At 44.3% G+C, this 23,799-nt stretch overlaps 1 protein-coding gene across 1 annotated transcript; it reads right to left on the bottom strand.

Annotated features, from left to right (window-relative positions):
• Positions 1-7,844: 7,844 nt before the first annotated feature.
• On the bottom strand, positions 7,845-21,784 carry KCNG4 (potassium voltage-gated channel modifier subfamily G member 4). The gene is made up of 2 exons (XM_066327528.1): positions 21,014-21,784; positions 7,845-8,762 (listed from the first exon to the last, which is right to left on the bottom strand). Exons 1-2 carry the CDS (start codon positions 21,761-21,763, stop codon positions 7,977-7,979), a joined length of 1,536 nt encoding a protein of 511 aa, XP_066183625.1. The 5' UTR covers positions 21,764-21,784; the 3' UTR covers positions 7,845-7,976.
• Between the last annotated feature and the right edge of the window lie 2,015 nt (positions 21,785-23,799).

The raw sequence follows: 23,799 nt of genomic DNA, 5'->3' as shown, positions 1-23,799 counted from the left end.
GGGCACAGAGGGTTCAAAAAGTGCAACTGCAGGTCACAGCTGGGGATGTGCCAGCTTGGAAAGATGTGCCCCGGCCCTCTGGAATCACTGACAGCCCTACAGCCAGTGAGGGAAAAATTTATGGGCCCCATGCAGCACAACTGGGAGGGAAGGAAGGGAGAGGAAGGAAGGAAGGAAGAAAACTGTATCTGTGGAAATCCATGAGCTAGAAATTGTTGTCATTTTTTATGGGGAAGCCCACAGATTTCATGGGGAAAAAAACATTCAAAATTTGATTTTTCCATTAGGAAAATGTTTTCCTCATTTCTCCCCATGAGGAAAAACATCCCCCTAGACCTGCTTCCCTGCAGGCAAACACAGGACCTCGGGACAATTTCCTTGGACAGAATTTGGCAGAGTGAAGCCCTGTGCAGAGTGTTCACCTTAGAAACCACTTGCCTTACCCACCACGTTTTACAAGAGGAAAACTTCCCAAACTCCTACAAGCTTGATTATTCAGCAGAAAAGCAGTTATGAGAAATGAGTGCTGTATCTGCCTCGTTCAGTGTGCAGGTCCAGGACTATTTGGCTGTGTTTTCTTGCTCTCTGAATAAAACAGGAAGATCACATAAATATTTTCAGTCCTCGGTGGTGCTTTTTAGCCAGAGCTGAGCCAGCAAACAGCTCTGTCTGTGCCAATTTCTCTCTCAAAATGAACGTGCCCTTGAGGAGCAGGTTCAGTACTCCCTTGTAGTTACAAATCAAATATATTCTGTCTCATAAACAGGGACACAACTCTTGCCTAATAGTTTACAGGTTGGGATATTCTTTGCTGTTGGGGGCCCTTTGGTGGAACCCTTTTACTTTGTTGGAAACAGAACAAATCAAGAATTCCACGGGGGGTTTTTATCCCTCTTTCCCACCAGAATCAGCTATCCTGGAAATCTTTGAAGACCTTGTGAAATTCCCTCCCTTTTGGAAATGCTGGTGTTTGGGAGTGTTCTCTGTAATCATTAGACACAGGCAGTCAGTGTGGTCTGTCAAACTACACTGTGCAGTGGTAGGAATAAAGATAAAAAAGAGATGCAAAAGGCTTGTGTCTGGGTTTGCAAACCTTGTGAGCAGTTTGCAGGACTCACAGTCCAGCAAAACTTGTGAGCCTGGAGTGTTGATCTCAGGGGTAAAAGATTCCTGATTGAATTTTTTTTTTTACATTTCAGGATCCCTGTGGGGAGGATGAGGACAGCAGTGAACCCAACACACAGCAGCGATGGCAAAGTTTATGTGTTTAAAGTTCAGGATGCTCACAGCCTCCTGCTGCACGGTGCTGAGCTGGAATGAGCCTCTGGATTTTGGGAGGACACGGATTTACACCCCACCTGGGCTGCTTTTCTTTCTGTCTCTGCTGTCCCAGCTGAGGTAGAGGCAGGCAGGGAGAAACATCTGTCAGAATCTGTGTTATTTCAATAAAATGAAGTGCAGTCGAGCATAAAATTTAACTGCCTTGTCATAATATTTAGTTTTACTTTTTAGAGATTTCAGTGTGCTGGGTGATTGAAGCTCTGTAGACTTTCAAAAAGCTGGAAGCATTTAGCACAGGAATTATCCCAGAACCTGCAAAAATGGGCCTTTACTTTGCTCTTATTTCAAGAAATAGGATTAAACCCCAGCAAATTTATCTACCGACATATTTTTTGCTCTTTAGGGAGATAATTTGAAACTTATTTTTCTTCTGTGTAATGTTCTTTTCAATATCCTTGCTCTAAAGATTCATTTCTGTGTATTTTCATTGTTGTTTTGGGTTGGATTATTTTTTTTTAATGCCACTTGTGTAATAACACAGAGAAATGGACCCCTGTTACAGTTTTATTCAGAAATGCATTGTTTCTGGAGTCCTACATTTCTCAAACTCTGAATCCCTGATGGGATAAATCTCTTTGACCTTCAGTTTTCCTCAGATATCTTTTTATCGGCAAGAAATGAGTTTAATTTGTTTAAGCATGCATACTCACACCCTAATGAGCTGATAGTGTTATCTTGATCAGCTCTGGAAATGACTGCTCTAAATCCTGCCAGCCTCATCCAGGGTATGAACCCTTGGATCTGGCTTGGAATTACAGATGAAGTGTCTGGTTTCATCCTCTCTTTCCTAAAAATATCCTCTAAAAATCATAGCAATTGTGCTGGAGGAGTGTATTGATTAATCTTTGCTGAACTGTGTAATATTTTTTTTTTCTTTAATCATGAGCTCGTAGCTTTTTGTCCCTGAGAAGTTTTGACATTTCCTTGGAGTTTGTTGTCTTTGAGCTGAGCTGATTTTTGTGAAATTCTCATACAAGAGTCTCTCAGAGGTGGAGGAGCTCTGACTAATTTGGTGTGGAACAAGGCAGCTCAGGAAGCTTCAGAAGAGTCATGTGGAAGTAAAACATCAGACCAATGCAAACACAAATGATTTGGAAAAGCAGATCCTCGGGGCATAAACTGATGATTCTTACCTGCTTTGTCACTCTGTTCAAAACCAGGGATTTGCAAATGAAGCTTAATTAGAGAATTTTAATGGCTACTTCCTTCAAGGAGGGTGTAACACACTTAAAGGGCAGTACAAGAGCTGTTGGTTGAAGAACATAAAAGCACTTCCTTATTTTTATTATTATTCTTTATTCATGAGTGCAACCCAATTATCTTTAGCATTTCTCACCCGGTACCTTTAAGGTGATGAATTTTAATAAGAAATTTCTTTAGCTCTGTAGAGCAAAGGAACAATTCCTGATGTGAGCAGGTGAAAACAAGAGAAGCCACAGAAGGAGGGAAGGACTTGACTTAACCTGTGTCTGTCTGGAGGTAAAGTTAAAACAAAGTGATGGAACATCAACAAATGCTGCTGCCTTTTATCTGAAATAAAGTGAAGCATCCTTGGATTCTCACAGAGGCTTCACTGCCCTGCAAGTTCAACATTAATCGTTCTTCATCTGCCTGAGTTTCAGGCAGAAGGGAAATTCTTCATGGCTCCATTTGTTCTTACTGAGAACAATCTCTTGGAAGCTGAAATGATTTTGAAGAAGCTGAAATGATTTTGAAGAAGCTGAAACAAAACCTGTTGGCTCTGACTGGTTAATGTCTGGTTGAACATTAGAACTGAAAAAAAAGAAATTTTGGAGGACTTTATGACTTAATTATATGCATGTCCGGAGTTCTGTGCTAATACAGTTTCTGTGCTAATATATTAAGTTCTAAATGACTTTTTAACACAAAATTTGCCAGGTATGAAGCAATAGAGCTTTTCATTAGGAGTTGTTTCAGGATGATTATGTTTTATTACTGATGGTATAACAGGCTGTAATTTCAGAGGAGAAACACCTGAAGGATCTTCCACAGCCCTTCCCTTTTAGATATGTGCTTGATTTTTATGGTTATGGCAGGAATTGAGGATGAAAATAATGAAATCTGAGTTGGATTTTTATCCCTCTTGCTGAATCTGCCGTAATAATCTGCTAAAATGCTCCTTTAGCACTTTTGCTTAGTGCTGATAATCCAGCCTTGGATTTTTGTGAGCTCCTGTGATGCTTTTCTGATTGGAAAAAATTTGCAGGTCTTTCTTACAGTGCACAAGCTTTGGGTTTGGGTCTGCCCCTCTCTGTGAGCATTTCCCTGGCATAAGGGAACAACAGGAACACTAAACTTTGGGGAATTCAGTACTTTCAGTAAAATGTGCTGGAATATCTTCATTTTACCACACAGAAACCCAATGACATTTAGGAAAGAGGATTTTCATGTCAGCCTTTTGTCAGTTTTAACTTCAACACGTGGCTAATAATTTATTACTCGTGGAAGTCCAAACTGGAGCTGTGCTGTACTTCTCCCTCTGCTTGACCTTCTATGTTTTCATCATTATTTATAGATTACTGCAATGTATTAGAATAATTCTCTGGACCAAAAAAAAAAAAAAAAAGGGGGGAGAAAATCTTTCTTGGGGAAAGACACCAGAGGGGACATGCTGAGTGTAATTTCTGTCAGCAGATGTGCTTAATTGACCAAAATAACTGCACCACAGTGTTTGGGTGTGTTTAAAATAAAATCGTTGACCAGTGCAAGTTTTAAATAGTTCTGCTATAATTAACGCCTGCCGTATGCAGTCCACTCCCTGAATTCTTTTGCAATTTGCTCCTAAAATAAAACACTTCTCCCTCAATGAATTTGTGACTTAATCAACCTGGTAACTTTATGTTGTGAGTGTTAGTGGCTGCATGCAAAGACAGGTGAAAAGCAGATTTCAGGAGTTTTAATAGTAGGCTGAAAGGATAAAATATTTAACCTGTGAAATGAAAGGAAGATAATTACTGAGAAAATAAAATTCTTTAATGCTTCTCTACCGGAGGGACTGATGAAAGTCACAGAGGAGAAAGAGCTGGAGGACAGCTGGGAGGTGCCAGGGCTGCAGAGAGACCTGGGACAATCTGCAGAACCCCTGAGGAAATGAGAGCTGGGTCAGAGCAAAGGTCTCAACCCCTCGGTGGGATTTCAACATCACAGAAAGTTTGCATTCAGCCCCTGATCAGAAGCCATTCTCTGTGTTTTGGGCCCAGGTCAGACCAAGTGGAAGGATCCTGTGTCGGGTTCTCACAGGACTGATGTTCACAGCTGGATTGCAGATTTTTGTAAATATTACAAATATTCCTTATTTCCCTCAAAAAGCAGCTTGGTGGGGTTTTTTGCTGTGTCAGAGTAGCAATTAGAAGCTTCAAAAGAGATGTAATGCATTGATGAGGGCTGCACAGAGTGGTTCCCCCGGGTGGTGGGTGCTGTTCCTCGGCTGTTTCCAGGATTTAGATCCAGGGAAAAGGCTTTGAAGTCGGAGAAGCCGGGTGCCAGGCAGCCGAACTGCTCTTTTAATTAAATCTGGTTAGGAAATGATACCATCTTGGCAACAGCAGGATCTGCTAATTGTAACTGCTTGTTCTGAATTTGTTACTCACTTGAGTTACACCGGCACTAAATGTTCCTCCTGACATATTTTTCTCTCCCCTGTAACACAATGAATCATGCAGGACTTTTTTTTTTTTTTTTTTTTTTTTTTTTTTTTTCCCTTCTGTGTGAGCTGGTGCAGCCCAGACCCAGCTATTGGAGGAGATTTAAGTTAAAATCAGAAATACGAGTGATGGTCCAGATTCTGCTGGAAGTGCAAACAGTCATATGCCTGTCAGGCATATGGGTTTTGTTTATTTGTTAAACTCTGTGATTCAGCACGTTCTTGGGTTGTGTTTTGGAATTTACACGGGGTTAAACACTTGGCTGAGTCAGGGTTTGTGTTTCTGTCACTGTCCACAGTCCCATCTACATCACACAACCTGCTGGACAGGGAGCTGCCACAAACACTTGAGCAGTAAAACTCCCAATATTTCACCAGATATCTACACTTTTAGAACCACTTGGCTGGGCTCACTTTGTGTGCAACCGTGTTGAACTAATTCCTGATCTAATAAAGAAATTGTTACTTGGGAAAAAAACAAACCAGCTGTCCTACCTGATTGTATCTCCAAAGTGTGTCAGTGCTAGAAGTGGGTTTTTTAAAAGCTGCAGGAATTCTACATTAGGGTTTGTGTCCCAGCAGCCACCAGGAACAAATACTGGATTTGGCACCAGAATCTCCGAAGAAATGCAGGTGGCATCACCAGGCACAGGACCCTGGAGAGGTTTGGTTCATAGTCCAGACCAGGATTTGATCTGATTTATCATCTCACTGGACCTACCGTAGAGAACTGGCAGAAAAAAATATATATATTTAAAAAAAGCCAATTGTGAAATAAAAAAAATCAGATGAATCTATGCATAAACCAGCAGAAACTGCACATTTAATGGGGGGAGTGTAAATGCCTGTCATCTGAAGTCAACTTGTTCCTCTTGTGCTGGAGCATCTCCATGAATAATCCGCTGCAGTTTCTCTGGATGGAATCATAAGGTCAGTAGCAAGATAAGCCCAAGAGATTAATTCCAGTCACGTCATCCCAGTTTTGCCAACAACTGTGCTTTTGTCTACTTCAGCTGTGCAGCAGGGAGGGGAGCAGCTCAGCACCAAGGCTCCCAGATCCTGCAGGAGCTGCAGAACTCTGCAGGTGATGGGTTTGGGTGTGCAGGTGGGAGATGGGGCAGTGCCTGGAAGTGTCCCCAGTGGCAATGTCCCCTGCTCCCAGTGGGCAGGAGGGGTGCCCTGGTCAATGGTCATTCACTGAGCTTTGCCCCATCACAGGGACATGGGGACCTTGGCAAGGTTTAAGAAATGGAGTAATGAAAGCTGAAAATCTGATTAAAAACTGATTTAGGCCTTGATTAATCTCAGTGTTTAAATACAAACCCAAAATTCAGCATGTCTGAGCCCGGTGGGCATTCTCACACTGTGCCTGAACACACAGGTGTGTGTGCACACCTGGCCCTTGTGACCTGTGTGGAGTTCACTGATCACATCCACACCACCTAAAGGGTTAAACAAAACCATCCAGTCTCTCCTCCAAGGAGCATTGCTAACCTCTGCAAAGCTTTCTTCTGTACATGGGGATCTTCCACTTCCATCAGGAAATCACACCCACTGCCTCTCTGGCACTCATTCCCCTCATTCTTTACTCTTTATACCTTTGGATACTTCTGAACTATCATCACATTTTCAAGGAGTCGGGTTTTTTCATCTTTCTTCCAGAGAAACCATCACCATTCAACAAAAAATTACAAAAAATATAACACCAAGGCTTTTTGATATGGTCAGCAAGCTTGAGCTTGTTTTATTCCTCATTTTTATTTTAAATAGTTATATGAAAAAGAAGTTTGAAGATTTTGCTGTCTAGTATGATGTGTTTACAGTGTGCAGACCACAACTGCATTTCAAGCAAATGCTCTTGCAAGCAGTATGTGTTTTATACAAAGCAGTGCAATTTGTTAGGTGCAGATTGATCGTCTGGCTACAGGCAAACTTTGAAAGCTGTCACACACAGCGGTTTTGTTTTAAGCTTGTTACTGGCTTTAAATACAGAATTTGGTTTTGTATCTGTGTGCCTGGTGGATGAGCTGTGGATAACCACACCGGTGTGTAGCCCTGAAAGAATGTGTCCTAATGCCTGGCTGAGGATATTCATTGCAAGAACACTGGAAACTCAAAGGCAAATAAAATAACAAGTGCTTGTGCCAAGAGAAGCTGGTTTGTTTGTTACTCATTCCGTGTCAGGTATTCAGCAAGATGCATGAGTGGTAGAGACAAAGTTTATTCTTAGTAGCCATAGAGAAGGATGAGCATTTTTCACTGAATAAACTCTGACTTTTTTACGTTCTCCCAACCTCCAGCTCCATGGGGATTTTTTGGAGCTGGCTCTGCTGGGTTGGCTGCTGCTTATACCTAAGCCAGGAGAGAGGGTAGCACTGTAACCTGTCCTGTTACTTTGCTTTGTGTATTTTGCTGACACACACATGTGCACATTTCTGTCGGTGCTTTTGGGAACTCCCCAGGCCAGGCTCAGTTCCCTGTGTAGATGTATTTGATGGGACACACCACTCTCAGTTTCCTATATGGATATATTTGATGGGGACACCAAGCTCAGTTCCCTGTGTTTGAGGAGTGCTCCACTCTCAGTTCCCTGTATGGATGTATTTGATGGGAACTCCATTCCTAGTTCCCTGTTTAGATGTATTTGATGGGACACACCACCCTCAGATCCCTGTACAGATGTATTTGATGGGACACACCAGGCTCAGTTCCCTGTGTAGGTGTATTTGATGGGACACACCACCCTCAGATCCCTGTATGGATGCATTTGATGGGACACACCAAGCTCAGTTCCCTGTGTTTGAGCAGTGCTCCACTCTCAGTTCCCTGTGTGGATGTATTTGATGGGAACTCTATTCCTAGTTCCCTGTGTAGATGTATTTGATGGGAACTCCACTCTCAGTTCCCAGTGTAGATGTATTTGATGGGACACACCAGGCTCAGTTCCGTGTGTTTGAGGAGTGCTCCACTCTCAGTTCCCCGTGTAGATGAATTTGATGGGGGAGCCCTGTCCCTCCAGGCCCAGGCTGTCAGTCTCGTTGAAGGTGTCACTCTCCCCGGAGCGGTTGGCGTTCCTGGCCTGGCTCAGCCGCGACTGCAGCCGCTCGTGCTCCTTGCGCAGCTGGGAGTAGGAGTGGGAGAAGGTGTGGAATATGGAGGTGGCGGGGAAGGACATGATGAGGATGCCGCTGAGGATGCTGCTGAGGGCCACCATCTGTCCCGGCACGCTGCGGGGCACCATGTCCCCATAGCCCACGGTGGTCATGGAGATGATGGCCCACCAGTAGGAGGCGGGGATGCTGGTGAATTCCAGCACCCTGCCGGACTCGTTCTCCGCCAGGTACACCAGGGGGGAGAAGAGGGTGACGGCCACACACAAGAAGAGCAGCAGGAGGCCGAACTCCCGCGTGCACTTGCGCACGGTGAGCCCCAGGGTCTGCAGCCCCAGGGAGTGCCGGGCAAGGCGCATGACGTACAGGATCCTCAAGGCACGTAGAACCCGCAGCACCAGGCCCACCTTCTCCAGGTACGTGTTGCTGCTCGGCCTGTCCTCCTCCTCGCCGGGGTCGTCCTCGGAGAAGATGAGGGAGGCGTAGTAAGGGGAGATGGCCAAGAAGTCAATGATGTTCAGGGGGCCTTTGAAGAACTGACACTTGCTCCTGGCCTGGATGAAGCGGAGGCAGAACTCCAGGGAGAACCAAGCCACGCAGATGGTCTCGATGACGAAGATGTAATAGCACTTCTGGGAACACTCACCCTGGCACGAAAGCAGAGGGGGAAATAAACAAAAGAACAGTCTGTGAACCAGCATCCAAAAAACACTGAGGGAGAAGCAATATGGATCTGCCTGAGTCACTGGTACAGAGATAAACAAAGCCCAGCTCACAGGTAGTGTGGCAGCTGTCCTTCAGTTGTGTACAGAGAATACTGAGCACATGAAACAGCTGAACAAACAGATCTACCCACCTGCCTCGTTTTACCATGTTGCTTCTTCCAGCCTGCTTGAATGAACCCCATCTGTGTATAAAGTCCTGGCATGCAGGCTGTAAGTCCTGAATAATTCCCACTTTTTGTTGCACTTGGGAGTAAGAAGTCTTTTTGTGTTATAGAACTGGCCAGCAGAGGTTCCCCCTCAGGAGCATGTTTTACCTTGCCCAACCCTCAGATCAATTTAGCTCTGTAGCACCATTTGGGACTTTTCCCTTTGTGCACAGTAAGCTGCCAAGTCCCTATTTTACCCCTAAAATGAAACACCACAAAAGCTAATGAAGGCTTGGCCCTGCCAGGGCTGTGCATGCAGGGTCAGGCTGTGGCTCCATTTGCAGTCAGGGCTGGGGTGCACTGATGTCTGCAGAGCTGCTGACTGGGCTTGATGAGATTGCCTGCAATCAGCAGTTGTGTGATGCAGTGCTCACTCTTTCTGAGCCCTGAATTATTTGTACAGTGCAGCCCGGACTCTGCACAGACCTGCCTCTGGTCACTCCAGTGATCTGGCCTCTGAATTATTCATTGCTCCCATCAAGGTTTATTCAAATTTTTTTGTTAGCTGGGCTGAATTCCCAGTACATCTGTTATTTATTTGCCTTTAGACATTTGCAGGTGACATGGCTCTCAGATCATCATGGGGTTTTCCCTATTCTTTCCTTAGAAAATAGAAGAAAAGAAATTTTGTTTGCTGGAAGGTTTAACCATTAAGATTTAGGGTGTCCTTTGAATTGAGCGTGAAATGTCAAGGTGTTGAAGTGTAGTGACTGTTTGGGAGATTTTTAATTCCTGCCACCCTCAGTGACCTCAGTATTCCCTATGGAAATTTATATTTACTTAGTGAAGGCAATTTATGCTGTCAGCATAATGAGAACATGCTCACTGACTTCACACTGGGAGATGGATTTCATCCCAAGAGTTTGTATGTGGATGTTTTATATATTAGGAACACTTGTATATATTATGGAATGCACCTGACTTGATTTATACAGAATATCCCTCCCTAATGTCAGTCTCTTCAAACATTCTTCATCCTTTTGAATATCCTGCTCAAAAGCAGCAAATACTGAAATAAGGGGGGAAGGAAATATCAAGCACCAAAGCCATTTTTTGTTTCTCCCAGTAGTTTTGAGCATTTTCACACCTCACTCTTTTATGTTGCTCTCAGAAGTGTTGTCCAAAGAACAGGCAGAACACTCTGACTTCAAATCTCTGCTCTCACCAAAATACTGATGCCTCTGAGTCAGTAGGAGATTCCAAATTTTTTTGCCACCCCATTCCCATTTCCCATTAGTTACTTTCAGTATGGCTCAAATACCCTGATCCATGAAAGGCTTTTTTTTTTTTTTTTTTTTTTTTTTTTTTTTTTTTTTCCAAATGTCCAAAAAAAGAAACCTCTGTGCCACAACAACTTCTGTACAATTCCTCTTTCTGAACAAACCAGACACATTTGGATATTCTGGTGTTCAGCACCTGCCAACACAAACCACAACAAACTCCCTCCCTTGACCTCACCATTAAATGGAGAAAAATTCTGGGGTTTTATTTCCAGATCTTTGAGTCAAATCTTCACTGAGCTCTTTCTCCTCCTGCTGCAGTCCTGCTCATGGTGGAGTGGGAGCTCTAAAAGCTCCAAGCTGGTGTGGTGCTGACTGTGAGCAAGAGGGGAAGGTGAGGTTTTATTTATAACTGACCACAGCAGATTTTGGGAGGGCTTTTTCAGGAAAACCATCTGACATCAATCTGCACTCAACCTGTCTCTGACTTTGATGGGAGAACAGTTATGACAGGCCCAGCAGTGAGTATGTAACTCTTTATACTTTATTCATCCTGCAGTTTTACTTCTCAACAATGCAAGAATTTATCAGGATTTATGGAACTTGCCTCCAGCAGAAATTCTACAACCTATGATATAAATGTAATAAAATGAGTGCCTGGTATTGATCTTCTGCATGAAATGAGCATTTGGCTCAGCAATGAATGAAACAATATTTTGTGTGTAAAAAGATATATACTGAGCCCGGTGCCTGAAATATTGAGTGGTTTCTTAGATTTATAAACTACCTCAAAGGAGCAGAGGAGTTGTTTCAAACTCCTCTACCACCAGAGATAGTAAAAAAAAAAAAAAAATTAAATCAAGCTTCCTTTTGACTATCCCCCTCTGTTGTATAAGAGAGTGCTTTATTTTCCATGTTCTTTGATGTGCTGGAGTTTATGGTGTTATGGTGAGATTACTCATTTTAGGGTATTTCTGTTAAATTCTCTTTAAAAGGGTAAAAAAAAAAAAGAAAAAAAAAAGTAGATTCATAATAAAATAGAAGAACAGCAGTACTGAGTCCAGTTAACCCAGTTCCTTCAACAACCAGAGGAAAGCAGTTCCCAAGGGAACTCTCCTGGCTTCTGTTTTCCACTCACAGAATCCCAGAATGGTTTGGGTAGAAGGGGCCTTAAAGACCAGGTTGCTCCAAGCCCTGTCCAGCCTGCCCTTGGATACTTCCAGGGATGGGGCAGCAAAAAAGAAACTTATTCACTAATTGTGAATTCCAGCTAAATGTGCTTGAGATATGTGCCACTCACAAGATAAAGAGAGATTAATTACCCGGCCTCTTAGTTTGCCAGGAAACATTAATTAAAGTGTAATGACATCTAGGATAACAAACAAAATCAGATCCCAGAGTTATGCAGCACTAGCCTAACTTACAACAGGTATAAATCTCATCCAGTGAAAATAATATCTTCACATGCACCAATGATTTTGGTTGTGCCCAGGGAGACTGAATCAGAATTTCCCCTGAAGATACATCTCTCATCTATTCATGCTGGTTCCCACATGCTGCTCGCTTTTTTAATGTGTTCTAGACAAGGAAAAACTTTATTGTTATTGAATAACTGAATGACAACACCAAAGACCTGCTCTTATACCTTCAGGGTCTGCTCTGTGCTGATCGCTTGTGTCCCACCTGTCTGCACTCTCAGACAACTGACAATTAAAATATGCTTTGGAAAACTTGTTCTGAACCATTACCTGACCTATCAGTGAGTTTGCTACCGCCAGAGATTTACCCCAATACCTTCTGCAGTGGGTATTTACCCTCTAGTCCCTCCTCATCTGAAGTGCAATGAGGTAAGAAATCCTGTTCCCATTATGTTGGGAGTGCAGTCTGCAGCTGTGAGAGGATAAAACTGGAGAGGTACCAACTGTCTGCCCTGGGTGTGTTTGACTCTAAGTGGAAGTTTATTGGCAGCAATCTGAGCCTGTTTTCTGTGGTGGGTAATTCGGGATTTCCCACAATCTATAAAACAGGGTGGAGCCTGGGAGGTAAAACAATCAAAACTACAACATTTCCCATGATCTCCTTCCTGTTCTTTCCAGGGAACGTTGCTCAGGATGGTGTCAGCGGTTCCAAATGTTTCTTGTGTCAAATGATCTATTCCCAAGTTAAATAGCAAAAAATTCCTCCAGTGCTTGTAGAACACTTTGCTAATAAGCACAGCTTGATCAGTGTCTGGATTATTTCATAATCATGTCATATTTCGAGAGCTTTAGAGTGGAAATCAATGCATCCCTCAGCACGAGGTATGTATATTGCTTACACAGCACACTTGTGAGCAAGGAATCTCGTGTTATTTATGAAGCCAAGCTGATAAAAGTCCTTGAACCCAGCTAGGAGCCATGACAGAACCCCTGAATGCAGATGTGAAAGGTTCTGGCTTCTTTTTCTCTGCCAAGGTCAGGATGAATAATACACAGGAAATGTAGATTTCGAGTTTGGACTTGGATGTTTATTGTGTCTTATCTATTTACAGACTCACAAGGAGTGAGCTCCAACTAGCAAGTTAGAGAAAAAAGGTAAAATGGAGAACTTCTAACTCTTTCCAAGGTTATTTAAGCACTAATCATCCAATACCAAGGTGACACCTCTATTATTCATATTTCTGACCACCCAAGGCCTGCAATGAGGACCTTTTCACCCAATGACAAAAAAAAAAAAAAAAAAACAAAACAAAAAAACCCCATGAAGAACAAGGAAGGAGGAGGTGAAGAAGAAGGACAAAGACAACACCCCAAATCCTCCATCTTGACTCACTTGTATTACTGTACACTAAAATCCCCAAATCCAAGTTTCCAGAATTCCAACATGCAAACACTGTTATTCCCAGGGCATGTTGGTGGGGACCAGCTGGCTCATCATCATCAAACAAATGAGCAATGGGCTGGAGGGATCTGAGCCCTGCTCTCAGCCAGCTCTGTCTGAGCTGCAGCAGTGCTCGAGGAAAGGCTGTCCTGGAGCTGTGACCCACACCTAACAGAGCCAGAAGCAGGCAGGGCAGAGCTCAGAGAACACATGCTCCATCCTGTTGGAGTCCTAGAGGAGTTTCCCTGCACACAGGAGCTGCACCATCTCATCCCTCTGCAGAGGAAGGACAGGCTGCCAGGATGTCACTGCTCACACCAGGGCTGTGCCTGCCTCCATGGCTGCTGCAAGGTCACGGTTCACATCTGCTCGATTTATCCTGGCAGGGGCAGGTTTCGTTTGGCAGGGCCGGGCTGCTGCTCAGATCCTTGCTGTGATGCACACACTGCTCTGTGGACAGAGGCCAGTGTCCACGGGAGTGGCAGCAGATGGCATCAGCCTGTCCTGTGGCTCCCGACCTGCCTTCTGCCAGCTTGTGCTGTCCAGCACTTATCCCGGCAGGACTGCTCTTGCTGCAGCCTGGCCCTTTGGCCAAAATCAGCCAGCCCTCTAGGTGCAGGATTTGGATGTAAAACTGGCAGGAATTTCCCTCTCTATGCCCAAAGTATCCTTTTCCTGGGTGGGGAGGATGTTTTCTAGCCTTTTGCACTTCTCAGTTCATACCTGGGCAGTGCATCCTGGTCTAGAGCTAATCCCTGAGCAATTCCCTTCGTGTGGAAAAACACAAACTAATGAGATGGTGAAAAAATGACCTTTGTTTCTTGCCCTTGGCTGCCCACAGATCCAAGGCACTGGGAAATACAGAGGAGGCTGCAAATCTCGAGAAGGGTTAGGAAGGAGCAGAGGCAGAGCAGGACCTGGGTGTAGGGATCTGAGGTGCCCAGCTGGCTCCAGGCTGTTCTTATCCCTTTGGCGGCAGGAAAAGGACAGACACAGGGCAGAAATCCCTTTTGGCTGCGAGGTGATGGCTTGGTTAGGAAACGTGGTGCCAACCCTGCATACCAGGGATCCAGCTGCAGTGCTGCAGGTACTGCTGAATCACTGCGGCCGCATTGACGCTGGTATTTGAATAATTAAACCTCGCTCTGCTGAATCAAATGATGGGGAAGGGAGAGCTTGAAAACCCTGTGTTATGGATCACATCAGGGCTTGGATTTATGCTTTCAGCCCGATGCAATAAAATCAGAAGGTTACAGGCTGCTGAGAAAGAGACTCTCACCTGGTTTAAGGAATGATGAGCTGGTTAAAGCAGTGCTGTGTATTCTGAGAACACAACGAGTTCCCACTTGTTCTGCCTGATGGGAAAGAAGCCTGGACTTAGGAAAACAATTACTACAACTACAACATTTGAGGAAACTAAACTAATATTGGTATTGTATTAATGTGGACATTAGAAAGAGCAGAGGAAAAAAAAAAAAAAAACTAATGCTCTGTGTCCAACAAATTATTATCCCCTCTGGTGCAGAAGTGCACCTAAAATAAAATGTTACAATTAACTTTTAAACTTGGGTCCTTAGTCTGCAAACACAGTGAGTGTCAGTCTGAAGAATCTTAGTTTGATTTAAACCAGTTGGTGACTCCAAAGTGTTGGTCTTAGCAGAAAGATTTGAAAGAGTAAACTTTTTTTCTTGCTTTTCTAGTAAGGACTCTAACAGACAATTTTGTAACTGTGAAGAGCAGTCTAGCCAAAATGACAAGGAATTTATCTGGACTTGGGAGGATAACCTTCAGCTGACAGTTTTGCTGCTGATTGGTACATTTTGCCTGTTACTGTTTCTTCGTTCCTTTTCTCACTGCACTGTAAATTCTTCGGAGCAGAAATTCCTTCTTAGTGTAACTCTGGAGTACAGGGGCTCCCAAGTGTGGCTGAATCTGTTTTTAAGGGAAGATCCTGGTGCTAATGAGAGGTGCTGAGACTGTGGGAAGGAACTTGGAGGATAAATTAGCTTCAAGCAGAGTTTTCCAGAGATGGAATGCCTCCATGAAAGGGAACCAACACACAAGGAACCCATCTCCCCAAAGAAAGCATTTAATTAAGCATTGACCTGAACTCCTTGAGGAGAGTCAGGTGAGGGAACAGGTTTTTGTAACTATTACAAACCCTGAAAGCAGCAAGAGGAGAAGGAAATCCTGATTCCCAGTGAGGACCACATGTGCTGGCCCACTGCACAGCTGTTGGTGCCCTGCCCAGTGCAGAACAGCTGGAACAGCTGGAACAGCTGGGTGCCCCCCCCCAGGATGGCGTGCAAAGCCGGGAGCTTTGTCCCCCTGCTGGGACACAGCCAAAAGGGGATGAACATCAGGCAAACTAATAATTATGTCTAACTGTGCTTTCTGAGCACTGGACAGCAGCTTTGGGAAGCCAGGCAGGGTGAATTCCCCCCTGGAGGGTCAGGGGTGTGCAGACACTCATCCTGTGTGGGGACACAGATGGTTGGCAGTGCCCACCCCTGCAGTGCCCTTTTGGCTGTGCCCTGGAGAGCAGGGCTGAAGGGATGTGAACTTTATCAGGGCTGTGCATAACAGACTCAGTGCTGAATTATGCAATTATTGGGTGTGATTGCCTGGGAAATGGTCGCTGATAATGTGGAACTCTGAAATCAGGGTCTTAACATAATGGTGCATTTCCAGGGTCAGAGTTCCCAGTGTTTCTGACCAAAAAAAAAAAAAAAAAAAAAAAAAAAGGCAGATCACACAAAGCAATGATTTACAAATATACATCAAAGTCCCAGGATTGAATATTCTGATTTCTGTTGTTTAGTACCTTGTTATTAAACCTTTCTCCAATCACTATTGATTTATCTAACTCAGACCACGAAGCACACAAATTAGCTGGGTTCTGCTGTGCTGAGTACAGCTAGACCAGGAGGTCTGTGGTGCTCCACTGAAGCACCATAATTCCCATTTTCCTACTTTCCTTGCTGAACAAAATGGTCAGAAAAAAAATCAGAATTGCACTGGATGCTTGGACAATTTAAGAGTGGGATTGTCTGCAGAAAGTGACCTGATAAAAGCCCAGAATAAAGTGCTTTGAGCAGATGCAATAAAGCCAAAGCACATCCAGCTTTATTTTGTTCCAAGTAATTTCAAGTCATATGTATAGAGCAGTATATTTATAGATAGGTGTGTAGATAGATAGGTATAGATAGATGGAGATGCCTTTATAGTCTTACACTTTAAATGAGCATTACATTTTCTTTCTCTTCACAGTAAGGCAAATAAATAGGTTTTTTTCCCCCTGTAAAGTAAAATTCTAGCTTTAAAGAAAACCTGTTTCTAGGCAGTTTCCTCCAGTGTGCAAGCCAAATATTCTTTAGTATCATAGAGAAAACTTCAGCAAGTAAAGCATTAAAAAACTAATCAGGGCCTCCAGAATATTAATGTAGAATAAAAAGAAAAAAATTAGAAGTGGTTCAATATCTTAAGTACTGGATTCTCCTCATCTGTTCATGTTTTCTGGATTCTAAATGCAACCAGAGACTAGAAACTCACTCTTTTAAAAGGAACTTGATTTTCACATAATCAAGTGATCCCAGGAAAAGAAGCTTTAAAAAAAAAGGAATATTCTGTGTTTCAGGATAAAACCTTCCCATGTAAGAACAGTGGCTGCAGCTTATGATGATTTTGTTTCATTAGGTCCTATAAAATACCTAAAGCAATCCCAAGCTTCTCAAGGTCAGCTGAGAGCAAACACAAAAATTAGTAGTAACAAGGTCAGGGAATGGAAATACCTGGGGGTTTTCTTCCCCCTGACCTTAATTTGCTGCCTTCCTGAAGCACAGACCTCGCTGCAGCCTCTCTGCTGAGTCATTTCTCTAGAGGATGCCAATTTTAGGGACTCATTAAATGAAATATCTCATCCTAAGGCAAGTCCCAAGAGTACCTCAAAGTGTCCTCCCTCTCCAGGCCCTTCTGCAGTGTTTTATCCCACAACTTTCTGGTGTAATTATGGGGATTTTTTTCCCTTGGGTTGGATGTGCTGAGCAGTGACTGTTTCAGTGACCCCTCTTAGATCCTGATTGTAACTCTCTTGTGGGATTGGGACTTTCAGGGGGCTTTGATGGGATTTCTGCCCTGTCTCTTGTGGGATGATCTGGATTTCTTCATTTGAGGGTGATACTGGTGGATTTTGTCACTTCACCTTGCCTATCCTGTGTGCTTGATCTCCAGTTCAGATTTGCAGCTCTCTCAAGCTGCCTGTTCAGATCAATAACTGATTTCCTCACCTCTAAAAATGCTCTTTTTTTTCCCTATCTCTACGTGCCTTGATTACTACACGTTGATGACATTAAATCTGCTTTTTTACCAAAGACAGTTTGAGCTCCATAAAGCAAATATCATGGCCAAGGGTGTATTATTAGGATACATACAAGGATATACACAAGGATGTATTTTCCCCTGGAGAATGTGATCATTCTGTTGTTTTATTCCTAAAAAACATAACCTTGCCACTCTTGCCTTAGCCTCATAAATAATAAAACCTTTTGTATATTTATTTTATGGTCAGACTCAAACTTGAGCTGACTGGAGCTGTTCTTTTGCTACTCCATATTTTGCTGAACTTTTTGCTCCTCCACATTTTTGCTGAACTTTTTGCTCACCCTTCACCTGGGGCTGTTCTCCCTGGGTTGGGATTCACAGCGTGTGCACATATAATAGAACCTTACAGAAATGTTTGACAAATCTTCATGGGGTTGTTTGTTTCTTTTTTTTCTTTCATGAGGAGGTTCCTAAAAGCCATTTGACATATTCTGGAGTGTGTGGATGGTGTGGCTTTATAACAACTCCTCCCTTAATTCTGCTTTCAGCTGCATTCCCGACTGGAAGCTCCCCCTCCCATGCCTGTGCTGGCCCTGGCCATGGCTCTATCCCTCCCCTCTGGTTACCAGGGTGACTGGGTTTCCCTGATGCAGATGCTCTCTCCTGGCTCTCTGCCATCCCTCTCCCGGAGACAGAGCAGTTTTCACTTCCCCTCGCATGCTGAGGACTCCTGGTTGCTCTCCTGCCTGCCCAGGCAGCTTTTCCTCCCTTCTGAGCAGAGCTGGCTCAGCAGCTGCCGAAAGGACGAGGGATCTGCTGTGCCTGCAGGGTGGGATCAGCAGCCTCGGAGCCAAGTGAGTCAAGTGGAAGTCACCTTGCATTATTTTTCCTTTTTTTTTTTTTTTTTTTTTTTTTTAACTTTCTTTTTTTTTTTTTTGAATCTGATCCCTCTTGAGCTGGAGCCCAGCCAGTTTTCACTCTCTTTATGTGGCTGTGAGGAGGAGGAACAGGACCCTAGAGTGGTACAGAGGTAAAGCCTTTTTTGTCTGTTTTTCAGAACGGGTGATGTGGATAAATTCAATTTCCAGTGTTGGTGATGTTGGAAAATGGATCCTTGCAATAATTTTAAGGACGTTTACATCAGATCTTTTGCCAAGTTTCACTCAGAATTGAATAAACCTCACGATTAGGGCATCTTTGAGTTCAGGTGTGGAATTTCAGATTGTTCAGAAACTTTGTGAAGGAATTTGACTGTTTTCTGCCACTGAGCAAACAGATAGCGAATCATCTTTGTGTTCAGCCTAAAAAGCAAAAATTTCAGGTCCTGCATGCCTGTCTCAGGTGCTGGCAAATGTGGCCCCATCTTGGAATCACTCTCTGAGATCAGTGAACTGTTCTGAGTTACAAATCTACAAATCGACTGAGAGTTGATTCTACTAAGTATGACTCAGCTGCAGCCAAGAAATCCTAATTTTAGTCAATTAACTTCATTGGAGTTAATTGTCCAGCTCTAGTTAAAATCTCTTTTGAGATCTCAGTCAGGAAATCTTAGTTGTTGCAGGCTAAGGATTTAGGGATGGAAATTTAGGGATGCCAAAACTGCTTGTTAGTAGTTCAGATCCTCTGCTTTTCCACAAGGCATGAGTATTTTGGCTCATATATTCCCCTGTGTTTCCTGTGACAGAACATCCCATAATTCAAAGGACAGGACTTTTAATCCTCTGTCTTCTGGGGCACAATGACAAAATGCATTAGGCTGTGAGTGCAAATTATGGAATGTTTCCAAATATTTGGACAAATGTGGTGCTTTCCTCAAGTTAATCCTTTATCCTCTCCCCTGCTCTTTCAACAATCCATCTTTTGAGCTTGTTCCAATGCAGTTTGCTTGTTTTTAAAGTAGTGGTACATATGCAAATCTCCAAGGAGTAATGCCATCCTTGTTTTATGGGAAGTCCAGGAGCTCCCAGACACACTTATAACCCTCAGCATGCTTCTCTTTCTAACTTAGTAAATGATTTTTAAAACACACAACCCCTCACATCCAGCAGAGCTCTGCTCATGTGCTGGTTCTTTTGCACGGGGTTTATTTATCGAAGCTTTTCCTGCAGTGCTTGGGAAATGAAGATAAAAATCAGCGAGCCACTTCCATTAGCAAAGTTAGTAGGAAGCACTTGCTGGAGCAGAGTTTGTAATGTTTGTACATCGAGCTGGAAGAAGGATGTTCTATATTTAAAGCACTTCCTTGGAAGAGGCATTGGAGCAGTGTTCACAGTTTTTCCTGTGAACATAGCTTTTTTTTTTTCCTTTTTTCAGCCAAAAAAGTAATAGCTGAGGAAGGCTGCAAGAGGACTAGGCTTATTCCTGAAAGGTTGGAGCCTTCCTGAACAAATGCAAGTTAATATCCAAGGGGTTAAAATGGAACAGGGAATGATCTTAGATTTCAGCCCTATGTGCAGTCCTCAGTTTTATTCCAGGACATCAAATATCAGGATATATTTTAACCACAAGGCTGCTTTGACCAATGGCTTGAGCAGTAAAATAGATCCAGGTCTTTGTCTTGTGCACACCAGGCTGTGCTATAAATGTAAAGATGACTTTATTCATCAATATGTGACACTCTGAGGAGTATCTTGTCTTACAGCAGGGGTTGGGGCAAGGGGTTTATTTGTCACAGATTTCCTCAGCACTTTTGGAAGGGCAATTTGCAAATGAAGTGCAGGATTCATTACAGAGATTAGTCAAGGTTATTTGATGAATTTGGACTTTACCACATGTGAAATAACTTTGGATTCTTGCTTTTCCTCTGGTCTATTATTACAAAAATAAATCTTTTAAATGCTGAAATATTTACAGCAATGCTATAGAGAAGATCCTTCATGTGTGATACAGGCTTTATTTATTTGCCCTGAATTAATGTGGATGAGTTCTTTGAGAAGGGTTTAAATGCAGTTAGCAGTTCAGAGAGTGCTTGGTATTGCTCCTACAATATATTCATATATCTGGGGCAAGAACAGAATTCTCTTAGCATGGAATTGTGATTTTTGGAGGCACAGCTTTTAAGTACCAGTATGTGCAAAAATACTTCATCTGCCTCTCATCCTTCAATCTTTATGCAACTACAGAAATGTAAGATATAAAAATCAATGAATATTTCTCCCCCTTCAAGCACCTGAAAGTTTTATCACAAGGGAAGATACCCAGCTGTTTTAAAAGTAAAGATGCCAGAGGAAAATATTTCTGCAGCTGGTGTGTCCAAAGGAGAGGTTGCCTGTAACTAGAGAGTGAAGCATCTTGAAAACTCCACAATGTCAGCTGGAGAGTCTCAGTGCTAACAAGTTAATCTTACACTGGGAGCTGCTCCTCAAGAAGGAAAAACAGCCCTGTATTGGGGAGCTGAAATACCTGCTCTTGTATTTTAGCTAAAAAATCAGCACAATGCTTGTTCCTATTATTCTCAACATGATATCTTGAAAATGATAGAACTAATTCGAGCCATTGCTGGGTTTTCTGTCCCACACTGTGCCAGAATTAATTCTGTGGTTAGACCAGCTAAGAAGGACTGACTTACCCTGTCTTCTTCAGCTCTCAAGTCTGGCATTGTGCTGACACAAAGGCTGATAGCTGTGGTGGCCACAAAGAGGATGGAGAGACAAGCAAAGACTTTTCCTGGCAGTCCTGACTGGGGGTTTTCCACCATATCTCTGAGTCTGTTCATGAACTGCCCAAACCTGGTCTTCTCATCCAAGACACACGAAGCCTCTTTGCTCCTCCGGAGCTCCTCTTCCTTGCGGATCTCGGCCAGCTCCTGCAGCTTCTGGAACAGCTTCCGAAAGCAGCAGTTCTCCAGGTTGGATTCCTCAATGCCCCAGTACCTCAGCTCCTCCTGGAAAGACAAGGCACACATGTCTCTCAAGAGCATCAGCTTGCCCGCTGCTAGGAAGCTGACAATCATCCCGAAAGCGTTGGGGTTCCTGTCGAAGAAGAACTCGTGGGTGTCCTCATCGTAATCGTCACACAACTGGATGATTTCTTCGTAGCTGCTGCAGAGCTTGAGTTTGCTCAGCCTGGTCAGGGGAAACTCGTCCAAAGTGCTCCAAGGCAGCAGGTATTTGATGCCTCCAACGTTGATCATGATCTGTGTCTTCAGATCGGCTGCAGACACTTGGTCGGGGTGGTAAATCCTCCTGGCTCTCTGGTAATGGACGCCCTTGACAGAAGGGGTTTCCACACAGATGGGGAAGAAGTGGCTCAAGGAATTGCAGGAGTTGTAGCTGATGTTGCTATAGTCTTGGTCACTGCCTCTGGAGAGAATAGGCATCTCTAAGAGTTCTCACCGGGACATCCAGAGCGGCATCGGAGCAGAGGGATCTGTCAGCCAGGAGACACAGGGAGGAGGAGAAAACATAGCAGAGGTTACTGCGAGAGAAAAGGTGCTTCCAGCCACTTTCCTCGATCACGAAATTAATGAGTGCCTGTTTTGTAAGTAAAAGTCACCTCCGTGCTCCTTGCTGGAGCCTGCAGCCCGTGAATGAGCTTTGCTTTGCAGCCTCATTGGTTGTCTGGCAACACGGAGCATTGCCACAGCCTCATTCATAATTATCACCCAGGCTCGGGTGCCTGTAAATCCAGACGGGAACACCTCGGGCTCTTCTCCCGGCAGCTCTGGGCACCGTTATTTCGGTATTTCCCGCTCGTTGTCGCTTCGCTTTCTTATTTCTATAAACCCTCAACTAAGCTGCTTAATCGTTATTAGAGGCAGAGTGCTCAATTACCTGCCACCAGCGGGATGCGAAGTTCCTAATTTGCTTTACCCGGACTGCTCCGGCTGACATCCCTCTGCCTCTTGGGGGGATCGCAAAGATTAGCTGGCAGAGGTTTGCAAAACGCCTTAAAGAGGGGAAGTTCTAAGTGATGGCTGTTGTGACCAACCCGACCCCGTGCCGCTGTAAATTCTTGAGAAGTTGGAGGGGAAGCTTTTCCCACCGCGGGGAAAACTTTGTTAAGAAGGCAGAAAGTGGTTTCTCAGCTCGGAGAGGGGCAGCGATAGAAACACCCCCCTCTTCTTTTCAGCGACAAACCCTTGCCTTTGCCCGGAGTCCTTAGAGATTAAAAAGCACTTTTTTTTTCCCCCTCCTCAACGTTGCGAGGAAAGTTTCCCGGAGTGACTTACCAGCAGAGCGGGGGCAGTGGCGGCTGCCCCGCGGGTGATGCTCACATGCCGCACACGGAGCAGGGGCCGGCGGCAGCTCCCGGGGGTACGGACCGCGACTGATTACATGGAAAAACCCTGGAGCACTCTGCAGCTGCCTGTCTCTTCCCTCTTCCTCCGTCTCTTCTTTCCTGGGAGGGGAAAGCAGCCCCGTGTGTTGGTGTAACATATGTTGCGCTCAGGGGATGCTCAGCAGAGGTGTCCTGAGGAGCAGCTCCTCTCCTGGGATTCTCCTGGTGGAAGATGCTGAGGCAGAGCTGGTGGCTCCTGCCCTCTCCCTGTCCCTCCTCTCTTTCCCCCGGGACTGTCGATGTGGTCCTGGAAGAGGAGGGGAGAGGGGGAAGGGCTTAGCAATAATCTCTCCAGCATCCCTCCGTGCATCCAGCAGGCAGCAGGCAGCAACTGGGGAAGAACATGGAGTACAAGTCCCCGGCTAATGAGGTTTAATAATCAGTAATTTCTGGCAAATCTACTTAATGAAACAATTTCAGTGTCTATTAACTCCTTCCATCATAGTCACGCTGCAGTGGCTTGGTCTGGGGAAACCACGCAGATTCCTCAGCAGCAGTTTCTGTGACCTGCGCCCCCTTTGAAACGGAGATTTGCCTTTTAGTACCCCTAGGTGGAAAGGGGGATTTGGAGGGTCCATGGATGCTGTGCCTCAGCATTTCTTTGGAATGTTTTCCTTCCATAACAGAAAAGATCCGTGGCTTGTAAAGCACAGGTGCCAAGCACTCTCTTTTCCAGATCTGCAGTGGTGTTTTCCAACAGCCGAGAACATTTTCCTTTTCCCCTTGCAGATGTTTGGAAATCAAACTTTGCCATTTCCTCTCTCTGCTCCTGCATGGCTGCAGGGGGCTGAGCTGGCTGCAGTGCTTTTGGGTTCTGCAATTGGGTTGGTACAGATTGCACACAATTTCTGTTTGGGGTCAGAGGAAACCTGGGGTCAGGTTCTGTGGACAAGGGCCCTCTGTGGGGCTCCCCAGGCAGAGAGAAAAGCCTTGGCTTGTGTCTGCAGCCAGCGTGGCTGGGGGTGAATCCTGTTCCCAGAGAGATGTGTCAGTCTGTGGGGTTTAGATATCCCACTGGGAACGTGAAGGTCACCAGGAGAAGTGAGGTGGGGACAAAGTGCTGGTGCTGCTCAG

This window comes from Sylvia atricapilla, chromosome 12, assembly GCF_009819655.1.
Source record: "Sylvia atricapilla isolate bSylAtr1 chromosome 12, bSylAtr1.pri, whole genome shotgun sequence".
NCBI lineage: Eukaryota > Metazoa > Chordata > Aves > Passeriformes > Sylviidae > Sylvia > Sylvia atricapilla.
This window is presented reverse-complemented; position numbering and strand designations above follow the sequence as displayed.